Below are 27,491 nucleotides of genomic sequence, written 5' to 3'. Positions count from 1 at the left end.
TTTAAATACGTCATATTTATTTATATCAAATCCATAGCCTAAAAACGTACATAAGTATGTACGTCCGTAACACAGGGAATCCTGAATTGGAGTCAGATGCGTGATTTGTTCCCAGCTATTTATCATTATTAACATAACCCATAGACAGCCCAATGAGCTTCTCGCTGGATTTTCTCAGTGGGTAGCGTTTCCGATCCGGTAGTAGATTCTGCGCAGCACTGCTCCTGCTAGAGTTAGTGTTAGCAACACACCCGGTTTGAGCCCCGTGAGCTCACCTACTAGTTAAGGTTATGCTGAAATGGCCTCTCAAGGCTATCAGCATACGTAGGACAAAAAATCATAGAAATATGCCTGTGATAAGTTGTTTGTGGAATTTGTAATAAACGAAAATCATTAATGTAATGTTGAATAAGACAAGGTTGGAGAATAATGTAGCAAGAGAATGCGCAATGGGTAGCTTTTTAATATCTACTGCCAGTTAAGTCGATGGATTGATTGAAAATTTCTTATCCAAATCCAAATATAATCTGAATTGACCGGTCCTGGTGGTACTCAGAGCTGCCCGGCACCACGCCCGGATATGTTGAACGTCCACATCGTCCCCCACACACACGGAGAGCTGGGGTACACCAGGACCTTCCCACAGCACTACACTGGTGGTGAGCATACTTTAGTTTTCTATTACGGTAAAAATGCCGCCACCCACCTTGAGATATGAGTTCTAAGGTCTCAGTATAGTTACAACGGCTGCGGAGACCTTAGAAGTCATGTCTTGAGGTGGGTGGTGGCATTTACGTTATAGATGTCTATGGACTGCGGTAACCACTTAACACCAGGTGGGCGGTGAGCTCGTCCATCCATCTAAGCTATAAAAAAGGTATGAATCTAATATTTCAGTACGAGAGGGTACTTAGAAATTTGCTTATTTACATTTGCAGAGTTCATGAAAGGTCAACAACCTTCGTTGATTAATATGAAGCGAATATTGGACTACACGATCAGCGAACTGTGGGCTCAAGAGCACAGGAAGTAAGCCTTATATCTACTCACATAAAGTATATTATTATACTGGAGCATTGGATCGAGTCGCAAGGCGAAATTAGTTTTTTTACGATTCGATCTCATGTTTGTTATTGCCAATATATTGGGAGGTAGTTGTAAAAGCACACAAAATGTGTGACAGGACTTTTGGCGGGAATGCGAGGAGTGAAGTTGTGTGATTTATTTTATTTTATCTATCATAATGTAATCAAGATTTGCTTTTACAGGTTCACGTTTTCTGACACTCCTTACTTGTTCCACTGGTGGGCGAACAGAGATGCAACGGGTGAGAATAGCAGAGGACGTGTGCGCTCGATCCTTCCATTTTCGCAACTTTACAGGAGAGCCATTTAAAGTTTAAAATTTCGAACCGAAATGCATCACTGCTTCACGTCAGCAATAGGCAGGATGGTGGTACCCACCCGTACGGACTCACAAGAGGTCCTACCTAGTAATAGTCCGACATCAGGTCTGGTTGGCTCTGACTTGTGCACTGAGGGTTGTGGATTCGATTCCAGCATTAGGCAAACATGGGCTATGAGGTATCTATAGGTCGAATTGAGAGCCTCCTTCTTTTCTGAAGTCTGATAAAAATTTAAAATAAAACATAGCTTGACAAACAAACAAGAAGATGGTACTTAACCTTTTCTGTTTGCTGATAAATATCGAAATGCTATTTACAGAAGAGCCATTTAAAGTTCAAAATTTGGAATGAATATCTTAAACAAAAAACGCTTGCTTGGCTATTTGAATGGAGTAAACATAATTGAAGTTAAATTAAAAACATCGAACTGTTGATGCTGATACCAAATGAAACGGACCTTTAATTACAAACATAAATGTCGCGTGTTAAGCGAAATGTCGCTTTAACCAAATATCCTTTCACCCCTCAATGTATTGTTGAAGCGTGCGTGTTCTTTGTAGACTCCGAAAGGGCTGGACCTATTTTTATGGAATCTTCTGCTTTTTTTTCCTACCTAAGCTGATAGTCTTGAGACGCTATCTCAGCGTCACCTTAACTAGTAGGTGAGCTCACGTGGCTCAAACCTGATGACGTTGCTAACACGAACCCTAGCAAGAGCCGTGCTTCGCAGTATCTATCACCGGATCGGAAACGCGACCCATTGAAAAGATGCGGCGAGAAATTCAGTGGGCTGTGTCTGAGGGTTAATTTACTCGTTGAGCCCTTCCTCGGAAGCGACAGGTTCGACGAGAGCGATGACCGGTGCTTGAGGTACCTAAAAGCACCAATCTTCAGCTACACCCAGCTAGTGATATTGGGCAGTTTGGTCTTTTCTTTTGGCTACAGCATCACGATCAAAACGAAGTTCGACCAAATGTGCTGTTTTGACTAGCATATAGATATTTAACTAAGATCGCATTTATTGATTTATATATTCGAGAAACTAACTGTACAACAGATCAGGCAAAGATAGAAAAGTAAAGACCAAACAAGTTCCCACAATTAATGCATCAGATAATGCGAATAGCAAACGATAATATCTGAAACGAATGACTTAAAATATCCAGAAAAGTGACAATTCACAATGATGTGTCAAGAGCCAAGCCGCTGCTGACCGTTAAGTACTCTCCGCAAGCCTCGTTTGAAGAAGGACATGTCATAGCGCTCGGGAAACACCGTGGAGAGGAGCTCATTCCAAAATTGGATGTTACGTGGCAAAAAAGATCTCTGGAACGGCACTGTGGATGAACGCAGTGGCTCCAGGTAGCATTGATGAACTGTGTTGCATTGGAGGGTCGGTGTGATATGGTTCAATTTTGGATTTTTCTAATATTATTCTGGAAATTTCGAATGCTTCACAAATCTCTTGGTCACGGACCACGGAGACTTCTCATCCTAGACCTCACAGCCTAAGCGGTCAGTTTGTAATACACTTGGGTGTTAGAATGATTTTTTTTGCTGCCCCTATAGACAGACGAGCATACGGCCCACCTGAAGGTCTGTGATTACAGTCGCCCATGGACTTCAGCAATGCCACGGGCGGAGCCAAGCCGCTGCTTACCGTTAAGTACTCTACACGAGTCTCGTTTGAAGTGTAAATTGTTAATGACAACATGGTCAACATGTCTCCGTAGTCCGCAGGATGGTGTACACGCTACTACGTCAAGGTAGACTCTTCATCGTGGGCGGGGCATGGGGGATGGTGGACGAGGCCACCACGAACTACCACGCCGTGATCGATCAGTTCACGTACTCGCTAAGGTATCGATCGATTCATTCGTACCAGTCCCAAGCTTTACTGGTGGTAGGACGTCTTGTGAATCCGCACGGGTAGGTACCACCGCCCTGCCTATTTCTACCGTAAAGCAGTAATGGGTTTCGATTTGAAGGGTGGGGCAGTCGTTGTAACTATACTGAGACCTTAGAACTCATGCTTCAAGGTGGGTGGTAGCATTTACGTTTTAGATGTCTATGGGGTCCTGTAACCATTTTACACCAGATGGGCTGTGATCCGTCCAAAAACCAAAGCAATAAAAAAAGTCCTCGTCTAGTTAGACGTTGAAATTCGACAGTCAACTGTTTGGTAGGTGGTAGGACGTCTTGTGAGCCCGTGCGGGTAGGTACCACCACTTCACCTGTTTCTGTCGTGAAGCAGTAATGCATTTCAGTTCGAAGGGTGAGAAACTAATGATGATGTCTCAAGGTCTATGGGCTCCGGTAAACACTTAACACCAGGTGTGCCCTGAGCTCGTCCACTCATTAAAGCAAAAAAAAAATGCGGCAAAAAAAGATGGCGGTACATCCATTCCAGTAAAATGGTATGGTCCAGTGGTATATTCAAGATCATAGTCCAATACTACCCTCATTTTAAAAGACAGATTGCCAAACCAGTAGAGAATATTGTTGAAAAAACCTACAACGCCCTCTCTTATTCGAGCGTCGAACTAGTATAAATAAATTATTAAAGCGCCATCTGCAATCGCTTACAGGAAACTCAACGCTACGTTCCTAGAGTGTGGGCGTCCGCTGATGGCCTGGCAGGCAGATGTCTATGGGCACTCCCGCGAGATCGCCTCGCTGCTGGCCCAGATGGGCTTCGATGGGCTCTTCATAAACCCGATCAGCTTCGACGATGAGCTGGACAGAATGAGGAGGAAATCCATGGAGTTCTTGTGGAGGGGAAGCGATGATTTAGGTAAGGCCAATACGTTTAGTGCGAGTTTTTTAACGTTGTCGATAGCGTAAAACTAAACTCGAATTTGTATGGAATCAAAGGCGGATTATCCGTAAGGCAAACTATGCACGTGCCTAGGGGCGTGTAACTACAAGGGGCGCGTGAGCTCAGAATTTTTAAATAAATAAAGAAAATAACATGTCGACGATTAAGAACTAAATGCTGATCTATAATCTAAATCTACAATAGATTATATTGCACAAGCATCTATATACTCGTATTGTGCAGTATTGCGGGTTTGTTTGTATTTCACTCGCGCATTAGCGTAAGTACAAGGGTCCTGGTCTACTAAAGTCTAGTGTTTGATGATACAACGTTATCGTGATTGCAAAAACAACTAGTTAAAATTTATAGTATTATGATGGCCATTTATGGCCGGTACAGGGGATGCAGGCAGCGCAGGACCGGTCTTTGTGGCGAGACTGGGGCGAGGCCTATGTCCAGCAGTGGACGTCCATGGGCTGACAAGAAGAGAAGAAGACAGGGGTGCCGATAAAGCGATTGCCTAGGGCGCTCTAGACCTTTAATCTGCCACTATATGGAGTTGAACGTTTGCCACCAGAGGCGCTGGTAATTCAAAGGAATAATGTCCAGGCGCGGAGACTGATATCTACACCCACAAGCTGTTCGACGGGTACTGGTCTCCACCAGGGTTCTGCTTCGGGAGCTACTGCGACGACCCCCTCCTCATCACTTCGGACTCGGTCTTCAGGAACATCGACGAGCGGGTTCGTTGCTTGACTAATATTTTCTTGAAGTGGAACTTCTATAGGCGCATTGTGAGTAAAATTTAATTCGCGACAGATTCGTTACGGCTAGAGAGAAAAGATACAATTTAGAACGAGCGAGAGTGAGAGAATAGACAGAGCGTCTCGCGAACCGCTTGACCGCGGAGAGGGAGAAAGCGAGCTAGGTCGTTTCTCTTATACACAGCATTCCCTATTACAAGAGAAATTTGATTTAAGGATTAGAAATGAAGAAAACCACAATACTACACACCGAAATTCACTTCTTTCACGCGTCCCATTTTATTTACTCGTAAAAAAATGGATTAACTGTTGATGCTGATACCAAATCAAACGGACCTTTAATTGCAAAGATAAATGTCGCGTGATAAGCGAAATGTCGCTTAAACGAAATAGCCTTTCACTCCTCGATATGTTAGACAGAGACCTCTATATATTTTACGGTAGCGTCACCGGTTAAATTCTGTCTCAAAAGTCGTGTTCCGAGATAGAGATAGAGAATTATCTCTAGATTCTCTCTCAGTCTCCCCTAAAACCATCGGAAGCTTACACGTCACAGATTTGTGTGCCGCGTTCTTCAGTTTCCGTGATGTAGTGTTGATTTATTCGCAGGTCGACCTGTTCATAAAGTCGATCCTCCATCGCCAAGCTCCCTACTACTCCACCAGGAATGTGATGGTGATGATGGGTCAGAGGTTCGGCTACTATGACGCCTCTATATGGTTCGCCAACGTGGATAAATTGATCAAGTAAGTATTTGGGAGGTTTCGTCATGGTCTACCTGCGCGGGTAGGTGCGGTCTTACCTATTTCTCTATTTCAGTAGGTCACTGCCTGGCCTATTTCCGTAGGTCACTGTCTGGCCTAATTCAGTAGGTCACTGTCTGGCCTATTTCTGCAGGTCACTGTCTGGCCTATTTCCGCAGCTCACTTTCTGGCCTATTTCCGCAGGTCACTGTATGGCCTATTTCAGTAGGTCACTGTCTGACCTATTTCCGCAGGTCACTGTTTGGCCCATTTCCGCAGGTCGTTGTCTGGCCTATTTCTGTAGATCACTGTCTGGCCTATTTCTGTAGGTGATTGTTTTGCCTATTTCTGTTGAAAGCAGTCGGGCCTTCAGGGTCGAAGAGTGAAACTGTCATATAATGTCACTGAGTCTCCGACGTATCCACAAGCCCCGGTAATATAAAACATAATAAACACGTTTCGTATTAAATGCATAAATATTTTTGCGAACACGTAATGTATATTAAAGATTCATACAAGGTCACCGACCCCATGTTGATTGAGAACGCATTACATTACGCTTTTTTCTTAAATCGCGTTAAACAAATAATGTTTATTTCATTGTTACTGTGAACCGCTAAAATGAGGTATCGTCTAATTTTTTGTATCACAAAACGTGCTTACTCACTCCTAGAGTCAGAGCTTCCACTCCTCCATTTGTCTCACGTCCTGCCTGATGTACCTTTAAAATGGAGTTTTCTTTACAGCGAAGTGAACAAAAAGAGTTATGAGACCGGAGCCAATATCAATCTGTATTATTCAACGCCGGCGTGCTACCTGAAAGCGGTCTATGACTCCAAGTAATGAAGTGTTTATACAGCTTTGTCGGTAGCTCACAAGGGCTCACAAGGGCTTACAGCTCAGTGGGGGCAGCAGTTCCCCGCTCCGATTTGTAGGGACCCCGAAGGGGGGGGGTGTCGTAAGTTACCATTGGGATTTAGAAGCTCACGTCCGAGGTACCTCTTTGAGCTGTGTTGAAAGTTTTAGTGCTTTACTAGGGTGATAGCTAAGCGAAGTTCCGTAGCCATTGGAACCGCATGATCTAGATTCAGTTTTATGTTATATTGTTATATCTTTTATTTAGAAAATTTTTGGGAGAAACGTAAATTGCTAAGAACAATGATTATCGTTTGAAATAGAAGACGAATGACACTTAGACGTTTTGTCTTGGTCTAATTATAAGCAGGTAACTTACTAGCTTTATGAATATCGTATAATTGACCGATTTGGGGGCGCAGTAGTTTTCGGCTTTGACTGTTTGGCTGAGGACCGTGGGTTCGATTCCCTAGCAAAACATTCCTTTGGCGAACGTCTGAGGTTTATTACCTACATACGCACATATATGTGTATTAATATTTAAACCGATCTATGCTCGCGATCAAAGACGGACTACACTGTAGCTATTATTTCTTGTCTTGCAGCCCGACTTTGGACACGAAGCAGGATGACTTCTTCCCTATGGCTTACGATAAATTCTCTCACGCCACGGGTCTGTACACGTCGCGACCCACCATAAAGTACATGGCGAGAGAGGGGCACGTGTACTTGCAGGTGTATACTAAATTTGACTTACACGTGCTGACTGAGTTTTTTATGCACATACCGTACATTTTATTTAGGCTTACTGCAACTGATGAGTCAATTCAAATTGCGTAAATGCGTCGTCATGGCCTAAAGGGTAAGACGCTTGGTGCGTTTGTATCGACTATACGACATTTTCGGCCAAATTTTTGTAAAACTTTTTTTTTATTGCTTAGTGGGTGGACGAGCTCACATCCCACCTGGTGTTAAGTGGTTACTGGAGCCCATAGACATCTACGACGTAAATGCGCCACCCACCTTGAGATATAAGTTCTAAAATCTCAAGTATAGTTACAACGGCTGCCCCACCCTTCAAACCGAAACGCATTACTGCTTCACGGCAGAAATAGGCAGGTGAAATAGAAATAGGGTGGTGGTATTCACCCGCACGGACTCACAAGAGGTCCTACCACCAGTAATATATACGTACTTATAATATAATACGTACTTAACAAATGTTCACTATTTACTTCCACGGTGGAAGAATAACGTCGTGTAATAAAAATCAAAAGCCTGAAAATTTGTAATATGCGTAATTACTGGTGGTATGACATCTTGTTCTCCCGGTTAGGTACCACCATTGTCCTTGGACTTCATATCTCCAGGTGGATGAGCTCTTGTAACCAGTAGGTGGGATCAGGCTGTGCCATTGCAACTGAAGCCTGTAGATACTAACTCCATTCTACTTACAGATGGCCAAGCAGCTTCAGGTCCTCGCCAGACTGTGGAACAACGACCAGCTCTTTGAAGAGTTTCAGTGGGTCATGGGTAATGTTTAGTAAACACATTACATATGACGTCAGACATTCGGGGAATAATAAAAAAATAGACTTTATTTCAATAATTATTTAAATGGACACATTTACGCACGAATATAATTTGAGCAAGTTTACCCAATGTTGGTCTCTTCATTTGCACTCCATTCTTTTCGGTCTCTTGCGTTTCACAGTCTATACCAATTTTGGTATAAGATCTAATTGTCTAAAATCTTTTTTACTGTTGGTAAGACCTCTTGTGAGTCCGCACGGGTAGGTACCAACACCCTGCCTGTTTCTGCGGTGAAGAAGTAATACGTTTCGGTTTGAAGGGTGGGGCAGCCGTTGTAACTATACTTGAGATCTTAGAACTTATATTTCAAGGTGGGTGGCGCATTTACGTTGTAGATGTATAAAGGCACCCGTAACCACTTAACACCAGGTGGGCTTTGAGCTCATCCACCCGTCTAAGTAATAAAAAAATAAAAAAACTTGCGGCAAACTACTCTGTAATATAGCAGAGGTTACTGTCAGGGGACCGCACATGATAATCGATTCAATGCCTATTTCTGCTGTGAAGGCACGCATTCCTAACCTTCAGCACTATAAAGGGGCTCTGCCGAAGCCCCCCGTTTTACCTCCATGCCACCTCCACCTCCTGCCATGGGACCAGAGTTCACTCACACTATTCGACATCGTTTACCAGAGATCACTTTTGCCACGTACCATTCGGTTCTGGGATGAGCTGTCACGGCATTCCCTGAGCGCTAGGGATATGTTCTAGAAACGCCGATGCGTAGAGTCGTGAAGGGTATAGATGTGCCCTTGGCATTGCTGCCATCCATGAGCATTGAAAACCAGTAACTACTAGGCGGGCCGCACGTCAGCCTACAAAGGAAGTATCAAAATTCCTCCGTACACCCATAAAATTCGATCCCTGTGATATGTTAGGACTGATCAGGACTTACTGTTAGGAACATTAGGTCATTGTGTAGCTAGACGACATTATTGTCATTACAGGAGCCTTTCAAGACCACAACATCATCACGGGAGCCATGCACGACTACGTAAAGGAATATTACACGGACAGAATGTATTCCGCCGTGCAGAGGTCCACGTTACTCCTGAAGCAGGCGTTCAAGTGAGCTTTCTTGGTTTTTTTTTTTTTTTTTATGATTGAAACTTTACTGGTGGCCCGAAGGCCTTTCCAGTTTCACCAGGACAGGTGGGCGAGCAAAGGCTCAGCCAAGAGGGGTGGGATTTTCTAACAACTGCCCGAGCGCCTCCGAAGGAGACCTAACAACTCAAGAGCAATTGTTTCGCGAATGAATCTACTACCGGATCGGAATCGCGACTCGCTGAGAAGATCCGGCGAGAAACTCAGCGGGCTGATGCATGGGTTAGGTTGCACGTCGACCTCTTTGTCGAGTTCGACGAGTACGGTTACCGGGGTCCCTAAGCCTGCCCCTAGTATTAGAGCTGAAGGCATCTAATGCAAAGGTTATTGGATCTGATGGATCCGTAAGGACGTGTCTAGGGTGTCGACGGTGACTGGCTCCTGCATGATCAGGATTCGGGGAGTAGTCAGCGGCGGCAATGATAAGGCGATTATCATGACGCATAGCCTTATCGAAGTATCGTTCCGACGCTGACTTCATGTATTTCCGAATTGATTCGAGGCCCAGGTCGTCGTGTAGGTCAACGTTCCTCACGAACCACGGAGCCCCGACAGCTAACCTGCAAAAGCGGGATTGTAGGGATTGGAGGGTGTCTATGTGTGTGCGGGCCGCGTGAGCGAACACCACACTCGCGTAAGTCATGACGGGCCTTATGCAAGTTTTGTAAAGTGTCACCTTGTTCGGAAGGGACATTTTACTCCGCTTACAGATCATGGGGTAGAGTCTACCGAGAATAAACGCGGCACGGTCACGGACTGATTTTATATGCGGGCGGAATGTCATCGATGCATCCAGGGTAACGCCCAGGTACTTGACCTTCCTGGCCCAGGGTATGGGTTGTCTAAAGAGAGTAATCGGGGGTGTGAGATTCCTCCTCCTAATCCGGGAGGAAATCCGTGTGGAACTTCCCCTCTGAAATAGCACCGCAGTACTTTTCGCTGGGTTGATGTCTATGCGCCATTTTCGGAACCACTGTCCTAGGGCTAGGGCTGCGCTCTGAAGCTTCTTCGCGATTAGGGACTTATTTCTACTAGAATAGTAAACAGTCGTGTCGTCGGCGAATAAAGCTAAATGGGTCGGCGGCGACCGGGGAATATCGTTGACGAATAAGCTAAATAGGAGGGGTGAGAGGACAGAGCCTTGCAGGACTCCAGCTGTGAGAGGTCGTGGGGAGGAGCGGGTTCCCTCGACTCGATATCGAAAAGAGCGGTTCGACAAGAAGTCCCGTATGATGAGCACGAGACTATCCGGCACGCCCATGTTGAATAGTTTGAAAATCAAACCATTGTGCCAGACTTTGTCGAACGCTTTTGCGACGTCGAAGAAGAGAGCTCCCGTGTATAACGGTTTTGGTCGATTAAGCCCCACAAGAATGTGCTCCGTGAGGCGGTGCACCTGTTGAACGCATGAGTGATTTGTACGGAATCCGAATTGTTCATCGATGAGAATGCCCTTGGATGAGACTTTCTTGGTTCTAACGCGAGCTTAGCTATCGCAATGCACGTGCCAGGCTAAAAGTCAATTGCGAAAGTCGTTAGCGGTCTTCTATGATGGGAAGGTCGACATTTAGTGGTGGCCGTATAGCTATTGGCTTATCTTCGGCCAACCCGCGGCCACGTCCACCTAATTGGCCACAAATGACGTCACACGTTTACGCCGTCATTTTTTAAAACAAGAGCCGAGCTTAACAAGCCTGATTGCCTCGGCGGTGCAGTAGTTAGAAGTCCAGACTGATGCGCTGTGGATCGCGGGTTCGATTCCCGCATCAGGCAAACATTGTGATTAACAGATTTGTTTGCTCTTCATCTGGTTATTTATTATCTACATATATATTTTACTGGTGGTAGGATCTCTTGTGAGTACGCGCGGGTAGGTACCACCACCCTATCTATTTCTGCCGTGAAGCAGTAATGCGTTTCGGTTTGAAGGGCGGGGCAGCCGTTGTAACTATACTGAGACCTTAGAACTCATATCTTAAGATGGGTGGCGCATTTACGTTGTAGATGTCTATGGGCTTCAGTAACCGCTTAACACCAGGTGGGTTGTGTGCTCGTCCGCCCATCTAAGCAAAAAAATAATAATTAAAAGATGGTCAGTCTTTTTTTTTAAAGGGATTTTATGACCTGGTAACTAAAGACCTTTAAGTCATATCTTATTTTAATTTATATTCATATTTTTATAAAAAAACGATATTATGGAGTGAAATGAAATGAAGATGATTAATTTGAGAAATTAATCAACTGGGATGAAATTAAATGAAATGAAATGGGATGAAATATAATCTCAGTAAAATGATGGTCATTTACTAAGATTTGTTCAGTGGACTTTTTGGAGGATCCCGAGAAGTTACGTCCAGCGGCTTTGTTTCATTTTCCCACATTTATGCACTTTCACAGATATTAAACAGTTAATAAACCACCGTTATTACACATTTAAACCCGAAGAAATACTAAATAGACAAAATAAAACAAATCACACAACTTCACTCCTCGCGTTCCCGCCAAAAAGTCCGATGGTCAATCTCTGGTACTAATAACACAGAGAATCCTAATTTAGAGCCGGATGTCTGCGCGTTATTACTATTAACTAAACCTGATTGATTTCTTTCCAGCAAATTGCGTAGGAGCTCACAATCGAACATTTACTACCGGTGCTCTTTCAACGAGTCGAGCTGCGCCAACACGGAGTCACCGCAGTTTTTCGTGAGTATAAATTCACTGATAGATCCTAAAGCTACGTTCACGCTTCAACATCACGCAGCGTCACTACCATAGTCTAGTCAGCGAGAAGTCATTATGGTAGAGTACCCACAAATTAGTCGGGACCTTCTTGGGAACAGATCGGACTAACAGAAGTTCGAGTTAAGAAGATGGCAGGACTCTTATAGAGAAAAACGTTTGCCAGTGAGGTATTCGGATAACGCTACCCGTACTGGTCATCGTTCTCGTCGAACCCGTCGCTTACGACGCTGGGCTCGGCGAGTAAATTAACCCACAGACACAGTCCACTGAGTTTTTCGCCGGATCTTCTCAGTGGGTCGCGTTTCCGATCCGGTGGTAGATTCTGCGAAGCTCGGCTCTTGCTAGGGCCAGTGTTAGCAACGTCCTCAGGTTTGAGCCCCGTGAGCTCAACTACCAGCTCGGTGAATCTAGAATAACCTCTCGAGACTACTAGAACAGGTAGGAAATAAATAAAGTTACCCGTATCAGTCTCAATAATTCGTAATCTTAGTACACAACACGTATGCTTTAAAGGAATGGTGAGAGAATATTCCTTATCTCTGTGTTTGATGCGAGTTTTTTTTTTTTGTATGAAGTTGAAACTTTAGTCCTTTAGTTTGCCGCTAGGGGCCGCTTGCCGCTGTTCCAACTTGAAGTTGGATAGTTTGAGTTAACTTTTACGCGATCGAAAACGTTACAAAATTCGCATTAAGCAAAGCTTAGTGTTAGCATGATAATGCTTTATTTATTGTGTAATATGCGACATATTTACGACTTCACAGGAGATTTATTTAAAGTTTAATATTTGTAAAAACTATCATGACAAAAGAAACTTCTTCAACGATTTGAATTAAAGTCCAAGACGTTCTACTACCAGTACTCAGTCTTATCCTTTAGGCCACGACGACTTAAACAGTTTCAACAGGCGAAACTTCTCTTGCTTCTAGATCGTGATATACAATCCGCTGGCGTGGCCGGTGTCCGTTCCCGCGCGACTCCCCGTCGGGAACCACGTGTACCAAGTGTACGGACCAAAACGTCAGTATCAGGAGTAGACCCTTATAAATTACTAGCTGTACCCGCCTGCTTCGCTGGGCATTTAATATTAACATTATTATTTCTCACCCCCCCCCCCCAAAGATTCTCATCATTAACGCCCCCGCAACTGGTGTAGGGGGTCCAACACTTATATAAATATTAGCCTATCCATTAAGTACATGTATTTTCTACATGGATACCAAGTTTCAAGTCAATAGAATGCATGGTTTATATATTAGTATAGATATTAGTATGGATATTAGATTTATATATTAATATAGATATTGCCATTCTGATCTACTGGTGGGTGTTTGCGTGTAGCGACCATAGGGTTCTTGGTAGGGGCGCGCCCTCAGCCGCAGCTACCGATTCTCCCCTGACTGAGCCATCGAGACTTCTTAGATTGGCGACACTAACGTCATCTACTCTTTTTTTTGGTTAGTTTGGTGGAGCTCACAGCCCACCTGGTCACTGGAGCCCATAGACATCTACAACGTAAATGCCGTCAACCACCTTGAGATATGGGTTTTAAGATCTCAGTATAGTTACGTTAGATCTTACGTTAGAACGGACGACTTGGAGACGGTGGAAGGGGCCTTCGAAGATTCAGTAGCACACATGCGAAGCTAAATAAAAACGAGTCATAAACTTCAGGCTACATTAAGAAGAGAACACATTCTTTATGCCCAATGCTTACAGTTGAGAAGATTAACTCTTCTATCGTGAGGATCCCGGGCGCCATCTTGGCCATCCCGGAGCGAGCCGCCACAGCCGACCACGAGCTGGTCTTCGTGGCTGAGAACGTCCCACCATTGGGATTCAGGTGCGAAAATACTTATTTAAAAATGAAAAAAAAGTGTTCGTCTCAGAACGCGCGATAGAAGTGATAACGAGAGAGAGAGAGAGAGAGAGAGAGAGAATACACTTTATTGCACACCAAAACACAATTTCTTATCGCCAAAAGCGATCTCTTCCAGACAACCGTTTACTTTAGAGAAATTCTGTAAAATATAAAAATATAGCAGGTATGTTATGGTTTACTATTGACAATACATTAATATAGAAAATGGATATATATCGAAAACTAATCTAAATTGACTATTTAATATTGAAATTGTTTAACTAGCAACAAAGCTTAAGTTATTACTTAAATTTAATGTGTATTAATATTATGTTAATGTAAGGAAAATTGTAACATAAATTGAAAATATATATGAATAGTTAGAGTAACATACGTTCTCACTACCGCTACTGTCTGCGTGAGAGAAAGAGACGCCAGACAGAATGGCGCCGTAACGCGTCACGTAACGAAGCGGTTTACCCTCCCATCAAAAAACACACATCAAAATCGATTTACCTAGAATAAACTGTTATTGTAACAACTGTGTTACACTCTATTACAATTACGAAGTCTCATTTGACAGATATTATTATTAAGTTATTGTGTGTGTGTGTGTTTTTTTTGGAGTTTACTCCTTTAGAATCGATTTACATATATAGGCCCGGGGTATGAAAATTATGGGGACCAAAATCGTACTAGCATGTCACACGAAATGCGTTATGCGCATGTCACACGAAATGCGCGCCGGGCTGCTGCGCCGGCAGTCCGCCACAAAGCCTCGTACTGATCGCGCGTTTCTCTCATTATTGTATTTTCATATATTTGTTAGTCGTTTGTTTTGTGTCTCGTTAATTTGTTAATAATCTGTAGTGTATCGTGTTGTCGTAATATAGAACTATTTCTCGTATTGTTTCGTTTAATTTTTTATATCCAGTAAACTCCAGTCGTGCGTCGGAGCGGACACACACACTTTTTGGAGTTTACTCCTTTAGAATCGATTTACATATATAGGCCCGGGGTATGAAAATTATGGGGACCAAAATCGTACTAGCATGTCACACGAAATGCGTTATGCGCATTTCGTGTGACATGCTAGTACATGCGCCGGCAGTCCGCCACAAAGCCTCGTACTGATCGCGCGTTTCTCTCATTATTGTATTTTCATATATTTGTTAGTCGTTTGTTTTGTGTCTCGTTAATTTGTTAATAATCTGTAGTGTATCGTGTTGTCGTAATATAGAACTATTTCTCGTATTGTTTCGTTTAATTTTTTATATCCAGTAAACTCCAGTCGTGCGTCGGAGCGGACACACACACTTTTTTTTTTTCATACCTAAGCTAATGGTCTAGAGAGACCATAGTGTGTGTGTGTGTGTTTTTTTTTTTTTCATACCTACGCTGATGGTCTGGAGTCTAGAGAGACCATATCAGCGTAATCTTAACTAGTAGGTGAGCTCAAAGGGCTCAAACCTGACGATGAGCCCCGTGAGCTCACCTACTTGTTAAGGTTACGCTAAAATGGCCTCTTAAGGCTATCAGTTTAGGTAGGAAAAAAAAAACCTACCTGATGGCGAGTGATTACTGTCGTCCATAGACGTCAGCAACGCCGTTATTTTTTTATTCATTAAATGGTTCGACGAGCTCATAGCCGTACTGTTGATAGGCGGCCACAGAAGCCCATGGGCATCAACAGCGTAAATATCGCCGTTCACCTTGAGAAACGAGTTTCACGGCTCAGTTCTAAAGGACTGACTTGCCTTTTAAGTCGAAACGCATTACTGCTTCACGGCAGAAATAAGCAGGGTGGTGGTACCCACCCGTGCGGACTCACAAGAGGTCCTACCACCAGTAATTACGCAAATTATAATTTTGCGGGTTTGATTTTTATTACACGATGTTATTCCTTCACCGTGGAAGTCAATCGTGAACAATTGTTAAGTACGTATTTCATTACAAAAATTGGTACCCGCCTGCGGGATTCGAACACCGTTGCATCGCTACATAAGAATGCACCGGACGTCTTATCCTTTAGGCCACGACGACTTCAAAAATTTATTGCTTGATTGCGAATAGTGAAAACCCAAGCTTTTATCTATACATATAAATAAAATTGGAGTGTCTGTTTGTAATATTGAAATAACCGCTTTTTACTGCATGCATATGAATATACTTATATATACGGTACATACACCAAAATAACATTTTTTACAATTTTTGTCTAACTGTCTGTTTGTTTGTTCCGGCTAATCTCTAGAACGGCTGGGCCGATTTTGATGCGACTTTCACTAATAGGTAGCTGAAGATATAAGGAGTAACTTAGGCTACTTTTTTTAGACTAGCTTCGCCCCGCGGCGTCACCCGCGGTACGACAATAATCGCGGGTAATATCGCGGGACTCAACTATCAATAGTAAAATTTAATGTTTCCGAAGCGAAGCGAGGGCGGATCCCTAGTTGTATATAAAAATTAAGTCAGCACTAAAATCGTTTGATATCTCACAGATCTTACTACATCGAGATGTCGCGGACGAGAGACGTCAGATCGACGATCATAAAAAAAATCAAAAACAAAAACAAAAAGTATTTAATCAGACAAGTCAACCCCAAAATGGCGGACGAGAATCTGATCAATGACGAAGATTATTATTACGACGACGTTACTAGCACAGTTAGAACTGCAAACAGAATTGTTTACGGGGATTTCGGACGCCATAAAAATTATACAGACGGATACGTTATAACTCCGAGACCTAGAAATAAATCATATGAATCGACCACCGGTCCTGAAACTATAAATGATACAACAGAGAATACAATTACGACCATAGACGACACTGACGAAGTGAAACAGGGTAATCTGAGCGCAGAGACCACGGCACAGCCATCGTCAGACGCAGTTCCAGAATCTGATCAAGAGCCCTCTGCAGTCGAGAAGGATTCTGATACCAGCACTGATCCGAGGAGATCCGATATGGATAATAATGGATATGTCGTTTCGAAGGATATGTTTATTTCTAATAAGGTAAGTTTTTATCTTTAAAGCCATTTTTTTATTGCTTAAATGGGTGGGCGACCTTGAGCACCCACGCACGACCCCAAATTAACTAATTAAATACTAAATTAACTAAACACCCTATGTCCCGAACGACCTCAAATTAACCAATTAAATACCAAATTAACTAAACACTCCTTATTTTCCAGTACATCCGTATCAATGTGGACTCCACGCGAAAAATAACAAACCTGACTCTGTCGAACAACGTGTCTCTAGCTTTGGACGTCCAGTTTTACTACTACGCGTCCGACAAACCGACGGATACTGGCCGGGCGGACAAAAAGAATCCGGGCGTCTACCTCTTCCGGCCGGTCGATTCAAATCCCATACCGATCTTGGATTTCATCGAGACAATTGTCTACAAAACTCGTGTAGTAGAAGAGATACACTGCGCTTATTCAGATTACGTCTCGTTCGTGGCGAGATTGTACACAGACTTGCCTTATATTGAGGTGGATTGGGTCGTGGGGCCAGTGCCGGTGGAAGACGGGTGGGGCAAGGATGTGTTCTTGAGGTACACGACGGATTTGGGTAACGACGGCGCGTTTTACACAGACGCAAATGGCCGGCAGACCTTGAAGAGGCTCAGGAATCTAAGGGCCACGTACGAGCCGGTCAATATGGACGCGATACCCGGTATTGTTTTTTTATTGCTTAGATGTACGGACAAGCTCACAGCAGACTTGGTGTTAAGTCCGGAGCCTATAGACATCTACAACGTAAATGCCACCCCCACCTTGAGTTATGAGTTCTAAGGTCTCAGTATAGTTACAACGGCTGCTCCACCCTTCAAACCGAAACGCATTACTGCTTCACGGCACAAAAGGCGGGGTGGTGTTACCTACCCGTGCAGATTCACGGTAAACTAGTAGAAACCAGTAATATATTTATTGTATTAATAGAAAAGCTCGAAGATCCTCACACTACCACCCACCCCCCACTTAGACCCACCTACCCTCACGGACAAGCCATCCCAATACCATACAACCCTTGTTTTATCTTTCCAGGCAACCTCTACCCGGTAACGTCGAAAATATACATAGAGGACGAGCAAAAGAACCTTAGATTCTCGATCTTCAACGACAGAGCCCAAGGGGGGTCGTCGCTGACGGATGGAGAACTGGACCTTATGATCATAAGACGGATCCTGACTGACGAAACTGGAACGGAGATGAATCTGAACGAAACTGAATATGACAGGGGCCTGATTGTCAGAGGGAAGCATATATTATACGCGACGAAGATGAATCACAAACCAAACATGATTTACGAGAAGAGATTGGCGAAGGAGATCAGCTTGGAGCCGAAGGTCCTAGTTTCTGAGTACGGTGGCTACGGGCCATACCTAAAATCGAAGTGGCTGGGGGAGACCAATGAATTTAGTGCGTTAAAGAAAAAACTGCCTTTAGGCGTACATTTGCTGTCGATTGAGCAGTGGAACGAAGCCACCGTTCTGATAAGACTGGAGAATTATCTGGAAAAATCCGACGCAATCCGAAGCGGAATCAAAAGGGTCTATTTGAGAGACGTTTTCGTCAATTTGAAGATTAGAAGCATAGCGGAATGCGCGCTTGGAGGTAACGTGTGGCTCAAGGACTGGTCTCCGTTGAGGTGGAACAAGAAAACCGAATTCTTGAGGAGTTTCAACGAATACTACGGCCGTTCGAACACCAGTACTGTATATGCTGATGAGCCGAGAATGCTTAGCGAGGGTAGTCTGGAGAAAGGCCTGACGTTGCGGCCGCAGCAAATCAGAACCTTCGTGGTCTGGTTCGATTACGTCGACCTTAAACTGGGTAATGTGTTGTGAATGCATTAACCCTTCGTCTGGCGTGTAGGTCACCGGTGCCCTACGCGGCGCACTGAAGTAATTATATCGATTTCTATCGCTAAAGCTCTGGGATTGCCTAACTTTTGTCTTATTTTGTTTCTTAATGAACAGTTTAGTCTTCTAAGCCTCTTAGAAATAAATTTGCTCTTAGTATGATTCGGATTCATCTCTCCCAGACTATTAAATATTCCAGCGCCTTAATAAGAAGATCCAAGACAAAAATTGTCACAAGTTTTTTTTTATCGCTTAGCCGAGTTGACGAGCTAACAGCCCACCTGATGTTGAGTGGTTATCAGATCCCATAGAAATCTACAACGTAAATACGCCATCCACCAAGAGATATGTTCTAAGGTCTCAGTATAGTTACAACGGCTGCCCCACCCTTCAAACCGAAACGCATTACTGCTTCACGGCAGAAATAGACGGGGCGGTGGTACCTACGCTTGCGGACTCACAAGAGATCCTATCAACAGTAAATAACCAGTATCTATATACCAGTTAAAGAGTTGATCAGAAAAAAATATTAATTCCTTGCAGTTATTAAATGACCAGTTTAATTGAATTGCGAAAGCTAATGATCTTTCCAAAGAGCGTGCGATATCAGAGGAAGTGTGAAAGTGGGCTACTTTAATCAACAAATTAAAGAGCGGACGGTTAGCGTGGTGTGGACATGTGATGCGTAGAGAGAAGATGCATGTGACTAGGAGATGTGTGGAAATGGTAGCGCAAGGTAGAGGGGGAAGAGGTCAACCGAAGAAGAAATGAATGGTGTGTGAATGACGATATGAGAGAGAGACGAGTGAGGGTTGAGATGACGGCTGATGGAAGAGAATGGAAGAGAAAAATTAGCTGTGCCGACGTCACCTAGTGGGATAAGGTGGAGAAAGAGAAGAAAGCTCGTTCCAGAGACGAATTGCTGAGAGATTGACACTTGGAAGGTGTGACGCGATTAATGTTAGCTAGTAGCTTATAGTTTAACCAGACCTAGACGTTCTTGAAGTTCAAGACCTAAGGATTAATTGTAAAGACGGCCGCCCCACCCTTCAAGTCGGAAATCATTACTGCTTCGTGGTGAAAACAGACAGGGCGGTGGTGCCCACTCGTGCGGGCTCTCAAGACACCTTAGCACCGTAATTACTTGGCAGGACGTAATTAATAATTATTTTTGTTAATACCATTGTCACGATCAAAAATAAAACATTTTATTTGAAACAAAAAAAAAACTTTATTTCCAAACCTTTAATAACCACAATCCTTTAAATAACCCAAAAATTTCCCCCACACGTGCCCCTACACTTTACAGCAAGTTTTACCGTTGCCACTCCCACCATCCCCTGCCCCACATCGCCCCCCTTTGTTATTACTTCCTTTCGTGGTTTTGCCCGCCTTGTCACAGCAGCCCCCCTCGCTGGGGGCGTGGTCCCCCTGACCTCTCCTCCCGCTACCCGCTAGCGGTTTATCTCGTTCATCCCACACCACTACCCCGTCGCAGGCGCATATCCGCTTCGGATTCTGAAAGATTCCCGCCGACCTGGCTATGATGCCACACGCTAATCTGTTTGGAAACGAAACATTTTACGAGTGTACAAGCTAACAGCCCAAGGCAAGCGGTTACCGAAGACCGGTGATTGCGCCAATTAATATCATTTTTATATTCTACAACGTGGAATTCGTTCGAGAATATTTGAAGTACGTTTTTTTATTGCTTAGATGGATGGACGAGCTCACAGGCCACCTGGTGTTAAGTGGTTACTTGAGCCCATAGACATCTACAACGTAAATGCGCCACCCACCTCGAGATATAAGTTCTAAGATCTCAGTATAGTTACAACGGCTACCCCACCCTTCGAACCGAAACGCATTACTGCTTCACGGCGGAAATAGGCGGGGTGGTGGTACCTACCCGTGCGGACTCCCAAGAGGTCCTACCACCAGTGAAATTGTATTTCATTGGAAAAATTGGTACCAGCCTGCGGGATTCGAACACCTTTGCATCGCTACATACGAATGTATTGGGCATCTTCTTTTAAGCCCTGACTAGTTCCTAATAATAACATAGCGAGAGAAACGTTTTTTTTTATTGCTGCTTATATGTGTGGACGAGCTCACGGCCCACCTGGTGTTACGTGGTTACTGGAGCCCATAGACATTTACAATGGAAATGACGAACAAAATTCATGTTTCAAGAAAAATGAGTTTTAAGGTCTCCGTTTTAACAGTACAACTGCCCCACCCTTCAAACCAACACACATTACTGCTTCACGACAGAAATAGGCAGGGCGGTGGTACCTACCCGTGCGGACTCACAAGACTTCCTACCACCAGTAATTACGCAAATTATAATTTTGCGGGTTTGATTTTTATTACACGATGTTATTCCTTCACCGTGGAAGTCAATGTACATATTTCATTAGAAAAATTGGTACCCGCCTGCGGGATTCGAACACCGGTGCGTCGCTCAACACGAATGCACCGGACGTCTTATCCTTCAGGCCACGACGACTTTAAAACTTCATGTAAGCGCGTGTTAAAAGAACTGAATGTAGGTAAAGGTGAGCTTTTCGGTGGCTATCCAACGGGGGATCGGGTTAAAGACGCTCAACTCACATCGATCCCGAGTTCCCGTCGACCCTGGAGGTGCCGTCTCCGCGGCCGCAGTCGTCCCCCCGCTCGGTCACGCCCACAGACCTACCGATCACGTCCCACACCTGAAGCGGGGGTACTCCCATTAGTTTTACATCTCGAACTACCCTGACTTAACTTTATCTGGTGTCACACTTAACTTTACACTTAACTTTATCAAACACACACGCGAACCACAAAAACTAAATATATTTAACCAGAGACAGTGAACCTCTAAGTAAGGTGTCAGGTAAATTTGGCTGCGAGTCTGGTGGTGTAGTGTTGACCGCGGGAACCCCCCTACTCTAATCGGGTTCTGACCCCGGACAGAGATCGGACATCGGGTGTAAGAGTGCAGGGGAGTCGTTTGATGCGGTAGGGCCCTAAAGCATCCTTGGGTCCGCAGTTTGCTCCCAAAATCAGCAGATCGTCAAGTCCCACATACCCCGCGCGCCCCCATGCCCGGCGATCTCGTAGGAGGTTTGGTCCATGGCCCGAAAAAAAATATTCTAATAGTGTCGTAAATTGACTGTCATTCTTTTAATTTTAATTCATTTGAGAAAACAAACATTCAGATTCAATTTTTTTTTATTGCGTAGGTGCATGGACTTGCTCACAGCCCACCCGGTGTTAAGGGTTTACCGGAGCCATTTACATCTACAACGTAAATGCAGCCACCCTCCTTGAAATATGTTATTTACAGTACAATAACTGCCCCACCACCACACATCGCGACACACAGCGATCCAAATAAAATGCGCTCACTTTTAGGACATCATCAACAATCCTGAATGCGGCTCTGCCGTTTGCGTCAGCTGTAATGTTTCCGAGGTCACCAGCGTGCCTTCGATCCGGGGGGTCGCCGGGCCCCCCGTGCGGTCCCCCCGACAGATTATAATGCCCCCCTATGGAATTGCAGCCCTGGCGAAAATAATACAATATATGCTAATTAAAAAAATCGAATTATTGTACACTGGCGGTATGGTCGCTGGTGAACCCGCGCCGGTTCCACCAGCCCGCATGTTTCTGCCGTGAATCAGTAATGCGTTTGTTGATGTCTATGGACTCTGGTGTCCATTGAACACCAGGTGATGAGCTCATCCAACCTCCAAAACAATTAGAAACATGTATGTCGCATGGAGGTGCCTCACGATCAATCTCCACTTCTCCCGGTTTGTGGTGAGCCTGGTACACTCGTGTAAACAACCGTCAACTGCCGACTTGACTTGTCTTTAGATAATTTTTTTTATGGCCCCTGTAGGCATATGAGCGCAAGGTCCACCTGATGTTGAGTGGTTACCGTCGTCCATGGACTTCAGCAATGCCAGGGGCAGAGTCAAGCCGCTGCCTATCGCTTAATACTCTCCACAAGCCTCGTTTGAAGAAGAACATATCATAGCGCTCGGGAAACACCGTGGAAGGAAGCTCATTCCATAGCCGGATGGTACGTGGCAAAAAATACCTCTGGAAACGCACTGTGGATGACCGCAGTGGCTCCAGGTAGTATGGATGAACTCTACTCCGGTGGCGGGCGGTGCGATGGTAAAAACGAGATGAAGTATCATCTCGAACAATTCCTCAGAGCACTCCCCGTGGAACATACGGTACAAAATACAAAGGGAACCGAAGTCCCTCCGCAGACCCAGAGGTTCCAAACGATCCGAATAATGGGACTCTAATATAAAAACAAAACAAAGAACTGCCTGAGACTGTACCTGACTTAAATCCCCGGACTCGTATACGTGGAGCCCGTGCCTCCCGGGGCTTAGTCCGTCGATGCTGCCGTCAGCCACCAGCGGGCCCTCGGCCGTCTGCTGCAGCCTGACCACGCCCAGGATCTTACTGCAGCACGACTGGTCCGAGATCATAGCGACGGCCGATTGCGTTTCTATTTAATAACTACATTCCTTAAATCTGATTTAAGACTATACGAGAGGTGGCGTCCTAAAAAGACTAGAGAGAAAGGGAGGACACGCTTACCGACCCCATACATAGGGAGATCAGGACGAAGAGATTGAATCTTCACGGATTTATAAGAGATCATCATCATTCTCCCAGTCACCCGGGGTCGGCGCAACATGTTTTCTCATTCCATACTCCTCTATCATATACCATTTCTTCGCTCACTCCCCTCTTACATATATCGTCTTTCACGCAATCCATCCGTTTCTTCTTAGGTAGGTCGTAACTCACAGAAACAGCCCACTGAGTTTCTCACCGGATCTTCTCAGTGGGTCACGTTTCCGATCCGGTGGTAGATTCTGCGAAGCACAGCCCTTGCTAGGGATGTGTGGACGAGCTCACAGCCCACCTGGTGTTAAGTGTCTACTGGAGCCCATAGACATCTACAACGTAAATGCGCCACACACCTTGAGATATAAGTTCTAAGGTCTCAGTATAGTTACAACGGCTGCCCCGCCCTTCAAACCGAAACGCATTACTGCTTCACGGCAGAAATAGGCGGGGTGTTGGTACCTACCCGTGCGGACTCACAAGAGGTCCTACCACCAGTATAGTATATACCACTATATAGTATATACCACCATATATTTCGAAACATTCTTTATCGCTTGCATTGGTCTTAGCGTGATGTTACATAGCCTATATCAATAAATGGGCTATCTAACACTGAAAGAATTTTTCAAATCGGACCAGTAGTTCCTGAGATTAGCGCGTTCAAACAAACAAACTCTTCAGCTTTATTATATTAGTATAGATTCTACTGTACGTGTGTATGTCACTGAGCTCCTCCTAAACGGCTGGACTGATTTGAATGTTTTGTATTCCGTGGCACCCTGGATGGTTTAGATTCACAAACAAGCCCGTCAGACGACGCTGCAGTGGGTACCTAGGTTATTTATCCTCCAACTAAACGGCTGCACGACTTGAATGCAGGACAGGATTTGTGCAGAACAACGTCTGTCGGGTCCGCTTATACCACTCTATAACGTGAGTAGAGTAGTCTTTACCCCCAAAACCTTGGATCACGGCTGGTCTCCCCGTCACGGAGCCGACCACGTCCAGAACGTTCGCGCTTGGGAGCACCGTCTCCACGACAAACGCACCGTCCTTGAAAACCACCTGGAAATCAAATATGCGCTTCATCCTTCGGGATTCAGTAGACATTGGAGCAGCACTCGTGGTCTGGAGGATAAGACGCCCGGTGCATTCACCGGTGTTCGAATCTCAGGCGGGTACCAATTTTTCTAATGAAATATGTACTCAACAAATGTTCACGATTGACTTTCACGGTGAAGGAATAACATAACGTGTAACAAAATTAAACCCACAAAATTATAATTTGCGTAATTACTGGTGGTAGGATCTCTTGTGAGTCCGCACGGGTAGGACCACCGCCCTGCCTATTTCTGCCGTGAAGCAGTAATGCGTTTCGGTTTGAAGGGTGGAGCAACCGTTGTAATTATACTGAGACCTTAGAACTCATATCTTAAGATGGATGGTGGCATTTACGTTGTAGATGTCTATGGAATCCAGTAACCACTTAACACCAGCACTATCACAAGCATGATGTATTGCTTATTTATTTGTGGCCGGTCTTCTTGTCGACCCGTGAACCCCAACCGTGCATATTTCTGCCGTGAAGCAGTAATGCGTTCCAGTTCGAAGGGTGGGGCGGGGCAGCCTTTATACTGTAAAACCTGAGACCTAAGAACTAGGGTCTCAAGGTGGCGTTTATACTATTGATGTCCACGGGCTCCGGTGATCTAAGCAATAAAAATAAAATGATACTAAAATAATACAAAATTAGGGAATAATGTAACGAGAAATACGTAAGGAGGGGATTCAGAGATACTAATCAAAGTCACACAGTCACTAGCTGCAGAAGAAGGGAGTGCCGCGGGAGGTTCGGGCCGTGACGGCAGAGGAAACCTCATCACGACATAACAGTTAGTAACACTCCTATGGTGCTGCCAAGTTTTCACATACCTCCTTGATTCCATCGTGAGTTTTCAATGTCTTAATAGTCTTCTCGAGGAACTGGTCATCAACAGACGAATCGAAGTTCACCAGGACCTCTAGCTGTTAAATGAAAGTATCGACTTCAGCCTTCACAGCCTTTACGGTGTTATATTAATATTATGACACTCCAGATCAGAGGAAAGGGGTGTTCTGAAACGTTCTGATATAATCATAAAATTTCAAAGATTGTTTGAGATGATTCTGTCATCAGACTACCCACAATCGGAGCAGAATTGAGCTATACTATCTAGAACTACTGCATTCATCCACAGTGTGATTCAAGATATTCTTTTTCCACGGATCATCTAGCTTTGTAATGAACTTCCCTCCAGAGTGTTTCCTGACCCGGCCTTCTTCAACAAATTGTCTGTACCCCTGGCACGGCTAGCCTCCAAGTGTGACAGTGCAACCACTCACCATGAAGTGCTCCGTAAGCTAGCTAAAGTAGCAAAAAAAGGAGTCACGGTTCTTCTTTATCATCATTTCCTCATTACTGAGGATGTGGATGTTACAAATGAAAGAATCCACTATGATCTTGCCATAAGAAAAGTCAAAGATGAAGTAATCCATCGAGCTAAAGCCTATTGTATAAGATTGGAAGCCCATCCGAATAATCTTGCTAAGTTTTTAATGGACAAACAAATTACTACAAGAACACTCAAAAGAAAAGTGCCTCAAGATCTACTAGATCTACTGTAAATTAATACATATGGACATGTCAATGGACATGGTGTATGCATCGCCGAAATTGTTTTTCTCAAAACTACGGTTGAATGTCTTACGACAGCTTACAGTATAGAATAAATAAATAAGTAAAAAAAAAACTGAGGATAGTGACCACAAGTGTGAAAGTATTTCCATGAACATTGGTCCACTACGTGGTGGACCGCCTGTTAGATGTTGCCTCCAACTCCATCATGGTGGTCCTACTATTGTTTTCTTATGGTTTTCTTTTGTTTATTTCGTAACTTAAACTAAATTTAGCCAGCTTTTAATCAGAGCTACTATCTGTTATCTACACTAGTACATTATGAAACTATATAAGTATTGTTTCTATAAAAAAATTACATAAAAAGTGGTAAGGTGTGTTGTGAGCCCATATGAGTAGGTATCACCACCCTCTATATTATTGCTGTGTAGCAGTTATGTTTTTTTGTTTGAAGGGTGGGACACGCTATGTACTAAAAATATATATTTAAATAAATCTAAATATCTAGATATAAAATTTCTAGATATGATACTGAAGTGTTGGAGTTTGAATGTGTAAGTAATGGCAGGCAACACTTGTCAAATACACTTTTCGAATATTGAAATGTTTATTTAAATATTTCAAACAGATGATTGTCTTCTCTTCAGTCATGACAATGTGCTTCCCATTTAGATGTGGACAGTGTACATCCTAGGGTTATATGAACATAAAATATTGTAAATGTGTAATAGTGCAGTGTTTTGTAATATATATTAACCATGTCAGTGTTTTAAAATAGGCCCTCACCTCCAGAGCCCTGTCCCCTCAAAAAAAAACTGTTTGACATGGAGATATAGCTCCAGAAGGGTCGACATCAGCGGGCAGTCGTGATCAAAACAAACAAATAACAAAATCAAAAAATCCCTATGCAGCATGATATTAGGGTAAAGTGTGGGATACCAGCAAGGGAGAAAGAAGAAAATAATATTTATATTGATTTAGGATTGTCCAAAAGCTATTATTTAAACAATTATATTAAGAATTTTATTGTCATATCACATTTCGATAGATTATAGTGGACTTATACGATATAAATCACAAACCTTAGTAGTCACCATCGTTGTTTGCAATATTAAATATATCTTCGGGTACACTTAGGTTTGTAAGCATATAAAATAAAAACATAAAAAAATCGGAAATATTTTCTAGAATTCAAAACTATTCAAAACTGAAAACCACTGAAGTATAGGTTCTATGTTCAAAACCAATTGTTTTCCTCGGTTGACAAATGACTCGGCGGTGATCAGCTGAGTAGCGCTATTTCTCAAAGAGGAAAGACGAAAGCATCACACCATACTGCCTAATCTTTTATTCAGTTCTATGAAAAATGATACGAACATAACGAAGTAAAGTAAATTTATTTGAGCCTCTAA

The 27,491-nt window shown here is 43.8% G+C and overlaps 2 protein-coding genes across 3 annotated transcripts; one reads left to right on the top strand and one right to left on the bottom strand.

The window, feature by feature from the left end:
- The first annotated feature begins 943 nt into the window (after positions 1–943).
- On the top strand, positions 944–19,990 carry LOC114244461 (lysosomal alpha-mannosidase). The gene is made up of 16 exons (XM_028176300.2): positions 944–1,029; positions 1,269–1,327; positions 3,139–3,265; positions 3,994–4,199; positions 4,833–4,966; positions 5,597–5,733; positions 6,477–6,569; positions 7,191–7,320; positions 8,043–8,118; positions 9,126–9,246; positions 11,895–11,985; positions 12,951–13,041; positions 13,741–13,864; positions 16,384–16,903; positions 17,083–17,572; positions 17,944–19,990. The coding sequence occupies exons 1-16, from the start codon at positions 944–946 to the stop codon at positions 18,744–18,746; spliced, it is 3,288 nt and encodes a 1,095-aa protein (XP_028032101.2). The 3' UTR covers positions 18,747–19,990.
- Ccs (copper chaperone for superoxide dismutase) lies at positions 19,967–27,342 on the bottom strand. 2 transcript variants are annotated; one of them, XM_028176151.2, is made up of 8 exons: positions 27,324–27,342; positions 27,162–27,287; positions 25,338–25,430; positions 24,359–24,470; positions 23,105–23,277; positions 22,155–22,310; positions 21,375–21,475; positions 19,967–20,322 (listed from the first exon to the last, which is right to left on the bottom strand). In XM_028176151.2, the coding sequence occupies exons 2-8, from the start codon at positions 27,174–27,176 to the stop codon at positions 20,058–20,060; spliced, it is 915 nt and encodes a 304-aa protein (XP_028031952.2). In that variant the 5' UTR covers positions 27,177–27,287; positions 27,324–27,342; the 3' UTR covers positions 19,967–20,057. The 2 variants fall into 2 exon arrangements, with proteins under 2 accessions (XP_028031952.2, XP_089586882.1); XM_089730756.1 differs by lacking the exon at positions 22,155–22,310.
- Positions 27,343–27,491: the final 149 nt, after the last annotated feature.

Source organism: Bombyx mandarina, chromosome 11 (genome assembly GCF_030267445.1).
Source record: "Bombyx mandarina strain Sakado chromosome 11, ASM3026744v2".
Taxonomy (NCBI): domain Eukaryota; kingdom Metazoa; phylum Arthropoda; class Insecta; order Lepidoptera; family Bombycidae; genus Bombyx; species Bombyx mandarina.
Note: the sequence above shows the minus strand (reverse complement) of the source record. Positions and strands in the feature narration are given on the sequence as shown.